Below are 9,571 nucleotides of genomic sequence, written 5' to 3' on the forward strand. Positions count from 1 at the left end.
GTTTGGTCACATTCGTGACAGAGATTGGGGGAAGGGGTCGTCCTCCTTCGAGATCACGCTGGATTTTTATAGACTCGCCTTAAAAGGGCTCACTCTTCACAGGGTAAATTTATAAGGCTTTCGAGGAATATTAGGACTTTTAAGACGCTGTTTATATTTTCCCATTAAATTTTTTGTTACACTCCCAACCCCCACCCCTACACCCCCGGGCTTCAGCACCTAATAGAAAGGGGGTGGGGGTGAGAGAAAAAGCAGGGCATGGAGGCGAAGAGAATTTGCCTTCTAATCAAACTGCTTATTCGGCCTAGACTCTCCAATATGTTTTTAAAAATTAAATTTCTAACCAAGTCGTAAACACTAAAACTCAGATTTAGGAATTGGAAGGAAGTAGAGACAATCATGGGCTGTATACACCTTTTCCCAGGTCTCCACTAATCTGAAATCGGCATTAGCGGAATGAAGAATTTGGGGCCTTGGAAATTTTTAAAGAGGTTTACTTTTTTTTTTTTTTAAATAAAACAAAACCCGAGGATAGGCCAAAGATACCGAGAGAAGAAGTGCCTGAGAGTAACAGGTGGGGGATGGAAGGGGGTGGCGGGGAGAAAGCCCCCAGACGGCGGATCGCCTGCGCGGGGTTCCTGCCCCAGGCCTGGCGAACCTCTGAGCGCTCAAGGAGCTGGGCGGCAGTGCGCTGAGGCCAGTGAGGCCTGGGCGCCTCCGGGCCCAACCTCGAGCTCGCCATTTTTGAACCCAAGCGGGGAAGGTTGGTGCTCATGCTATAGATTATGTTAAAGGTTTCTTTAAGCACTTTAATACACAACTAGCTCAGAAATCATTAAGAGACCTAGAGAAGGAGAAAAAATACCCTCACACTCACCGGTAATAAGTGTTGACATGCAGCAAAAATCGATTGAGTGGAACCGAGGTGGTGCATGCAGCGACGGCTGGAGGGGGACCCGCGCAGGGGCGGGAGGGGCGAGGGGACTGACTGCACTGGCTCTGGGAGCTAGGTTTCTCTCGCTGGATGGGAAAAGGAGGTGCGGAAAGGGGCAGGCGGCCTGCGGGCTAGCGGGTATGAGAGTTGTGGGGAGAACGGAGGAGAGAGTAAAATTATTCCTTTTGGAAGTCCAAGGGAAGGCAGCTGAGGTCAGAGAAATGGCCTCTCTTAGGTCCCAAGTCTCCGCCCCCAGCCTGCACCACTCAAGTCGGGGAAGTGACAACTCTTCCTAAACCTCGACTTCCATTTTTTGTTTCCTGCAGGTTGATTGATTTCCTCGCGTTGTTCTAGTTCAGCAACCAAACTAGGCCGAGGTACACCTCTTCTACCCAGAGCTCCCAAATCACTCACCAACCTGCAGGAGACCCAAATCCTCCCGGCAGGTCTCGTTAGCCCTTCCAGCCCCCATCCCCAAATGCCCTCTTCTAGCTCCTTCCTTCCCTTCCCCCCTTTGCCCCTCCCCGCCCCCTACCAGGCTGAGAGGCGGAGAGGCCGGGACCGCTGGGCCCTGCGGCTCCAGAAGCCAAAGTCCGCCCGTGGGGACCGTTTTCCTCTCCACTGCTCTCAAGTGAACAACATGGACGGAGGTGACCCTCGTCCAAAGGGCTTTTATCTGCCCCTCACTGCTGCGTGATCCCTCCGCAAGTCGGAGGCACAGCTTTAAAAAGAAAGAAAGTTAGTGTGCGTTGAGCCCTGATCTTAAATCGGGGACATTATCTGCGATCTCTTTAAGTGGCAGCAGCAGTTTCTTGCAGAACAAAGACTCAGTGTTTGAGCTCCAAAAGCTTCTAGGTAACGTTTCATTCAGATGAAAGCAACTAAGGCGAGAAAACAATTATATTCTCGGCTCCAGAAAATCGGCGGTTACTTTTTGCTCTAAGTTCCCCAGCGTGGTGTTTGTTCTCGCCCACTCTGGTTGTGCGCGGGGTTGACAAGCATAACAAAAGATCTCAGCACATCCCTCCCCCCACCTCCACAACGATCCTCCTAGCGCCATGAGGATGAATTCTCTGGGACTAAGTGGTATTTGTTTCTATTTGTTATGAAATCAAATTTCACATTTTTTTTAAAGCTGAAAATCGCGGATAAAGAAGGATCGGGTGCTTAAAGTTCATTTAAACACTCGCACCGAACTCATTCCCTGTTTAGATGTCAGAGGATGGCAGGGAGGGCCAGGGCTGTAATTCATCTTGATTTGCTTCATTGTCCTGCAGTTTGCAAACTATAATCCTGTATAATTTCAGGAACAAGCAGGTTTAGAATTAATGGGTCAATATTATTTAAAACAAAACACCGGGAGCATGACCTTTGCCTCAACTACATATTGCTCGACAAGACTCAGGAAACTCCACTCTAACCTCTCAACCCCTGGGCTCTTTGAGAAACTGAAGGGCTGTAGTTATTAGAAATCGTCTTTGTTTCTTTTAATGTCTCCAAAGGATTTGGAAATAGTAACGCAATATAACATGAAGGATCTCTCTACTTAAGCCTGAAAGATAAACGTGGAGGCCTAAATATTTTGAACTGGAGATGTTTCCTTGTAAATTTATTATAGATGTATTCTTCTTGAGAGAAATGCATATAAACTGTACATGTATACATGCACAAATATTTCTCCAGAACAATTTGCTAGAGGTGTAGGTCTCCCCATAAAGGAGTAAACTGGAGAGTCATTTCAAGCTGATGGACTTGCTAAATTTCTTGCTCCTTTTTTCTTTTTCATATTATTTGCTAGCCATAATGGAATCCTCTGGGTTTAAGCCAAAGAAAAATTGGAGAGACAAAATTAGATTTTGTAGCCTTTTTTCCCCCCGGGAATGCCTTTTTTTTTTTTTTTTTAGTTTCTGATGAATGGCTATAATTTATTTCTTCCAAATTTAAATAAGGACTGCTGCCCTGTAGCTTTAACTAGTTTAACTAGGCAGGCAGAAGGAACTGGTTTGTTTAGGAAGCAGTGACTGAGATGCCCTGGCCAAGTTAGTGACAGAGGAGGACAGAAAGAATCCAGACCAATTTGTATGCAGTATATTTTACTCCCATGAAATAAAACACATTTTTTCATATTTGCTGAAAAGTAAAACAATAATATTGTACGAAATGTTATACACAGGGTAGGTTGTACATAGCAGTTTCAGAAACATCATTGCATCCACCAGAGAAACTATTCTAAAACTGATATTCACACATTTTTTATAACAATAATAATATGTTAGAAACATACAGTGTGGCATTTAGTATATACACTCCCTTGCTCGCAAGCGAAAAATCCTAATCGCTTCTGTATAACATGCTTTATTTTAAAGCCTAACCTTTAAAAACACTGTTGTGATATTACTGCTTTTATAAAATTAATTTGACATTTCGATATATATACATCCTTTCAGTCATTTAAATGTTAACAATGCTAAACTTAAAAAATAACAAGCTTATAGTAATGTTAAAATGTCATATCCAGTCAAACATTTGTTTGTGTATGTGTCCTTGCAACTGTTGGAAATACTTGTAGTGAAAGATGTCAGACACTGAGGACATCCCTTTGAAATCAAAGGAGCTCTCTCTTTGATTCAGTGGTTTCCTTTTCTCTATATAGCTTCTCTTTCCCTTTCTTTAGTGCCCACGACCTTCTAGCATAATTCCCAGTCTTTCAAGGGCGGAGTTGCCCCATCCGGCAAGGTCCTAGGATCCCGGCGCTATGGGTGCGGCTCACACGGGCCGGTCCACTGCATACTGGCAAGCACTCAGGTTGGAGGCCGGGTTCTGCACGCTGGCGTAGCCGAAGCTGGAGTGCTGCTTTGCTTTCAGTCTCAGGCTGGCCAGGCTCGAGTTACACGTGTCCCTATAAACATACGGAGGAGTCGGCGGCGCGTAAGGACAGGCAGGCGTCGGCACCGCGGAATTCAGCGACGGGCTGCTCAGGTTGTTCAAGTTATTCAGGCTGTTGAGACTGGAGCCCGGGACGCCCGTCACTGCTGAGGGCACCATGCTGGACGACATGCTCATGGACGAGATAGAGTTGGGTGGGGAGAACATGCTCTGTGATGACAGGGGGTTGACGTTCATAGAGTTGAAGAAGGGGAAGCTCTTGGTGGATAGGGAGGCGGATGTAAGGCCCTTGGTGGCCCAGTTGTTGTAGGAATAGCCTGGGTACATGTCGTCGTAGGGCTGCATGAGCCCATTGAACTGCGGCCCGAAGCCATTCTTGCATAGCTCGGCCTGCTGGTTGCGCTCCCGCTTTCTCCATTTGGCCCGACGATTCTTGAACCAAACCTGGGGGGCGGTTGGGGCAAGGGAGCAAACAGATGCCACAGTGCAGATTAATAAAACTTCCATCGGAGGCCAACTCCCGCCCTCCCCCGACACACACGCTAGCGCACTCACACACCCTGGCCTCGGTTCACTGCACCGCCCTGCACACCAAGCTACAAGGGCCAGCTTTCGGTTACTGGCCCGGGTCTCCACCAAGCGCAGGAGACCTGGTCTGCTCTGGCCTGCGAGCTGGGACTCGGAGCTACGCCACAAACCCCAGCCGAACGCATGGAGACCTGCAGACCGTTTGATCGCTCAGCCAGGCTTTTCTCCAGGTCCAAAAACACTTAGTGTAAAATAAACGCGGGGCAACAGGCTTTTCCAACCCTTCCCGGGGCACCTTGCAAACTTGCTTCCACTCCAAAGCCACAGACCCACGGATGAGAAAAAGGGGCTGGAAGGGCACTAGAGGACCGCTCTTTCTCCCACGCAACTCCTCCCTCCCTTCCCTGACCTCCACTGTCGTCCCCCACCCCCTGGTACATGCTCCCTTAACAGGGACTAGGCCGCCAACACTCTTTCTCGCCTGGCAAAACAACCAAATAAAGAGCAAAAGAGCACCTCTCCGTCAGCTCGTTCACTCCAGGAGCTTGGCATATTAAACTCCGGGAACCCGGAAAGGGTAGTTCTGCAGATTCCCCCTTCTTTCGCTCTGCCTCTTCTTTACCCTAAGCCCACCACAGGCCTGTCCCCCGCGCCAGACCCAGCCGGGTCGTTTGGCTTTGCAGGCGGCCGCCCAGGATGGCCGGCCCCCACCCGTGTCCGGTGGCCCAGCCGCAACCCCGCTCCCAATCCACATCGGGCCTGCCTGTCGCTCCAGACGGCGGCTTTTGTGTATTGGAGCGAGGCCTGGCCTGAGATCTCCGAGCTGACACCGGTGATGTTTCACGTTACATATCTCCGCCGGGCCCAGCCGCGTAATCCGCTTTTTCTCTTTTTCCTTTCATTCTTGATTTCCTTTTTATCCCCCTTCCTCTTTGCACCCGACTGTTATAAAAAGCACGCCTCACTCCCACTTGGCTCGACAAGCAGCCGCCCTGGAAGGAGAGGCAGCTGCAAGGAGAGCCCAGCGCCGTGGCTACAAAGCACTAGGGTGGAGCTGCGGAATACGGGCGAGGTGGGAGGGTGTTTTCGAAGGATCCCAGAAAACCCATAGACTCTGTCTTTATTTTAATTACTTGCCATTTCTACCCTAGGCCATCTAAACTTTGCCCAGGCGAGAAGAGTACGTGAGAGGCCCGTTCCCCTGATGTGCAAGAGAGCTAATGAAAGACTGACCTTGCTCAAAACCATGCCGCCCAGGACCCAGCTCTGGCTCTGTACAGTTAAACTAAAACCATTTTCAACTTCTTCCCGGCATTTTATTCACCAGCATAGCCTCATGCCTTGCACAAATGCCACCCAGAGAGTGTCTTCATTCCCTCTGATTTGGGAGAGCATTTTGGTCTTTATTCTTTTTAACAGTGTTGTTTTCTTCTTTTTGCTTTCTCTGCTCTAATCGGGGGCTTTATTTTTTCTACCCAGAGCACTTAACTTTTTTTTTTTTTTTTTTTTTTTTTTTAACAGCAAAGCCTTTGGATGCCGCTTGATTTGTTTGATTCTGTTTTCTGCTTCCAGAATCCTAACAAATTTGGAATCTTCCACCGACCAGCATAAACCAGGACGTTGCTATTGGGTTATTTATTTGAGCTCATTTTTGCCAATCCATAAAGTACAGATTTGCTACAAAGTTAAGGTAAGCCCTTTTTACAAAACTATGATTATAATTTAGAAGAGGGGGTGTGAGTTTCAATCTCCAGAGTTCAACTCCTGAGAGAAGATAAATAAACCAAGCTGAAAAGTCTTTCTTCTTTTTTTCTTTCTCCTTCTAAGAGGACTAGTAGTTGTGTATTAAAACTTTGCTCCCGGAGATCACAAAACTAGGAAATAGGGTGTGTGGGAGAGACCTGTATGGCCGAAACAACCGTAAAGAAGGTGTAAGAAGCGCGAGCCCAGGAAAAAAGCTGGGCCAGGGCCGGCACAAAGGTTTCCCAGGGAGGGCCAACTCTTCCGTGTCTCTGGCGGGTTTTCCTTGTTAAAGGCGCACAGGTTGGAGCCTGTTCGCGGCTCTTGGCCTGGTAGGGATTTTATTAGCTCTGGTCTGGCAACTGCAAGCCAGGAACACAATGTCCTGTGCATGAGATTGCCCACGCAGCCCAGCTCATGAGGTCGCGGGATGGCGGGGCATTGAGCCGGTGCCGCTCCGGGAGCCTGAGCCAGGGAGGCAGTCCTGTCGGCCTCGGAGAGGAAACTGTAATCTCGCCACCAGGCCGCCGCGAGGCTTTCTGCCTTTGCAAAGCTGCGCCCCACCGGCGCCCTCCCAGGCGGCGCTGCCTTCCACATTCTCTCCTGGTCTACTTGGCCTGTACCTCCACAACATCCTCCCCCCATCCCTCCCAGGCTCCGTGCTGGCTCCTACCCGGACTCGGGCTTCCGTAAGGTTGGTCCACACAGCGATTTCTTCGCGTGTGGACATGTCCGGGTAGCGGTTCCTCTGGAAAGTGGCCTCCAGCTCCTGGAGCTGCTGGCTGGTAAAGTGAGTCCGCTGCCGCCTTTGCCGCTTCTTCTTGGACGGGTCCTCGGCGCCCACGTCCTCATTCTTCCCCTGCTGGCTTTTATCTTTCTCTGAAAACGAAACACACACACTTTCCCGTCAGCATGCCCACCTGCAACGCGGACGCCAACTGGACCAGCGGCATAAGCCGTGGAAGAGCTGGGCTGCCTGGCGCCGGAGGAGGGTGCGCGCGGCGGCTCCGGACCGCGAGGAGCGCTGCGCCTGTGGCGGGTGCAGGCGCGAGTGTGGGTGTCCGCGCCCCATCTCCTCCCCTCCCCCAGCGCCGCACGTTTTATTTACATGTTTATCTCACTGCAGCGGCACATTCACTTTTATAGCCTGTGCTTTCAAGTATATTTATACACCTCTGTGCAGACACACCAAATCTCCTGGGACGCGCACACGCGCGCGGTTTACAGACCCCCTCCCCCCTCGCAGAAAGCTCAGATTTCGATGCGGTTTGGGAAGGCTAGGAACAGATGTGGGGATTCGGTTGGGCACCCAAGTTCGCCGGCCCTTTCGGAAAAAAAAAAAATAATGCCTCTTCGCGAAGGGCATTTCTGAGTGGTTTCAGGCAATTTCCTAACGAGTGGAGCTCCTCGGGAGCTGAAAGCCGAGAGGAAAACAGGGACATTGGTGGGGCGGCCTCTGAAGGTCCTCGAATCAAGATGCTGGGATTTTTGTGACCCAGGAAACAGAAGGGAGGCCAGGGTACGAATAGAGAGGGCGGCAGAATTGCTCGCGCCGTTAGCGCCCCAGGAGCCGGGCCGGTCGAGGGAGAACTAAAGGGATGCGGGGTAGTCAAAATTCCGGCTCCCGGAAGTTCTGCGGAGAGCCAGGCGAACGACCACTCCCACCACGCCTCCCCCAGGAGGGGCTGACTTCCTTGGGGCGAGAGGGAACGGGTGGCGCAGCGCAGCTGAGCGGGAATGTCTGCAGGGCGGCGCGGCGCCTTACCTGCGGCCTCCGGGCTGGAGGTGTCGGAGATGGTGTGCACCTCCAGCCTGTGCTTGGAGGAGTCCAGGGAGCGGGGCTGACCGGGAGCCAGAACCGAAGCCATGGCTAACGGCTGGGGATGGTGACAGGAGGAGGATGAGGAGATGGCCGACAGCTTGGTCCCCGCTGCTCGGTGCTCCAAGTGAAGCGGGCCTTTCATGCAGTTCATGGACGAGGGAGCGCGCCGTTCTACCAGTCCTTGGCTACTGCCCCGCCGAGCCCCCGTAGCCGCCGCTGCCCGCTCCGGGTTGCGCTCTAGGCGCGGAGTTTCCCCGCTGCGTGCAGAGCCAGGGGACGCAACCCCCGCCGAGTTCTCAAGCCAAGCTGCCCCCGTCTCCTCCGGAAGGCTCAAGCGAAAAAGTCCGGAGACGGAAAGTCAGCGAGCAAACGAAGACATGGGATGTGGGCAGAAGGGCACCACTCGGAGCGTCTTTAGGGAGCAGGCTTCCAAGCTCCAAAGCGAAACAAAAGTGGGCAAAGACCCCCTTCTTCTCTCCCTCCCTCCCCCAGGAACCCCTCCAATAAGGAAAGCTAACGCCGACCGCGCTCTGCCCGCCCCCCCACGCGGCAGCCCTGACAGAGAAGTGTCAAGAGTGACAGGGACAGGTAGCTGATATTAGATCCCCTGCGGCGGCGGCAGCCGCTGCAGCAACGACGCGGCCCTCTGAGCGCACCCTCCGCAACGCGCACACGCACACCCCTCGGGCGGTCGAACAGAAGCCGGGCCTCGCCCCACCTCAGCTCCAGGCACCCAGGCGAGCGACGGACCAGATCTGCGGCTCCGCGCTTCCCTGTTGGCCTAACATCTTAAAACCAGAGGCGGGCTTCCTGGTGCCGAGACGTCACTCCGCCGCGGCCCTCCCCAGCCCTCTCCGCCTCCGCCTCCTCCCAGACCCTTCTCCGGGTGCGAGTGACGTGGCTCTGCACCAATCAGGACGCCCTGAGCCGCGGTGGAGGGACTGTCCTGCCTGCACCTATCAGCAGTGCGGGGCCGGTCTACTGCCTCGCCGTGCCCACTGGGTCTACACAGGCACGCTCCCGGGAATTCCGCTCCTGCCCAGCCCAAGGCGATCCGGCTTTTAGTACGAACCCAAAGGTGAAGAGATGAGGCTAGCAGTCGAAGGCTTGGGAGAAGTGAGTGGAAAGGTCAAGAAGAAAGGTACAAGGATCAACAAGACACCCACTCTTTTTGTCTCACTACATCCATTTCCAATCCCCCACCCCATATAAAAAGGAGACATGCTACTTAAAACTAGAAAATTTGAAAAACAGCAACAAATCACTTATCCGATCTTAAATTTTCCAAACAGCCTGTCAAGTGAATGCTGCGCTAATCTGAAGAAGCTTTACTTTAATTGCAAAGAAGACAGAGCCCTGAAAAGGCAGGCTAATAAATTAGAAATCGAGAAGCAAATGGACCCGTCAAAAGAAAATTACCTTGACTTTAAACGAACAACTGTTTGGTGGTTCACTCTGGATTTATACAAGAATAAAAAGTCGCCTCAGATCACGTTCTCTGTGATGCTTATTAGTCCCCAGACAGAAAACACACAATAGAATAGAAACCCTAACCCAGCGTTTTCAAAATGCTGAAAGCTTATCCATTCTACTTAACGTTGATTAAGACACATATCCTAGATCTTTCAAATTCCTTGTACACTGTATTAAGCTCGTCCTAA

General features: G+C 51.6%; 1 protein-coding gene across 1 annotated transcript; it reads right to left on the minus strand.

The window, feature by feature from the left end:
- Window positions 1-3,010: 3,010 nt before the first annotated feature.
- PITX2 (paired like homeodomain 2) lies at window positions 3,011-8,675 on the minus strand. The gene is made up of 3 exons (XM_032171707.2): window positions 7,854-8,675; window positions 6,762-6,967; window positions 3,011-4,264 (listed from the first exon to the last, which is right to left on the minus strand). The coding sequence occupies exons 1-3, from the start codon at window positions 8,059-8,061 to the stop codon at window positions 3,701-3,703; spliced, it is 978 nt and encodes a 325-aa protein (XP_032027598.1). The 5' UTR covers window positions 8,062-8,675; the 3' UTR covers window positions 3,011-3,700.
- Window positions 8,676-9,571: the final 896 nt, after the last annotated feature.

This window comes from Hylobates moloch, unplaced genomic scaffold, assembly GCF_009828535.3.
Source record: "Hylobates moloch isolate HMO894 unplaced genomic scaffold, HMol_V3 SCAFFOLD_3, whole genome shotgun sequence".
Lineage (NCBI taxonomy): Eukaryota > Metazoa > Chordata > Mammalia > Primates > Hylobatidae > Hylobates > Hylobates moloch.

Coding starts and splice junctions, on each gene's coding strand:
- PITX2 (XM_032171707.2), bottom strand. CDS start 8,061: ATGAACTGCATGAAAGGCCCGCTTCACTTGGAGCACCGAGCAGCGGGG. Junction 6,968..7,853: donor CTCCAGCCCGGAGGCCGCAG/GTAAGGCGCCGC, acceptor TTTCGTTTTCAG/AGAAAGATAAAAGCCAGCAG. Junction 4,265..6,761: donor TTACGGAAGCCCGAGTCCGG/GTAGGAGCCAGC, acceptor ACCGCCCCCCAG/GTTTGGTTCAAGAATCGTCG.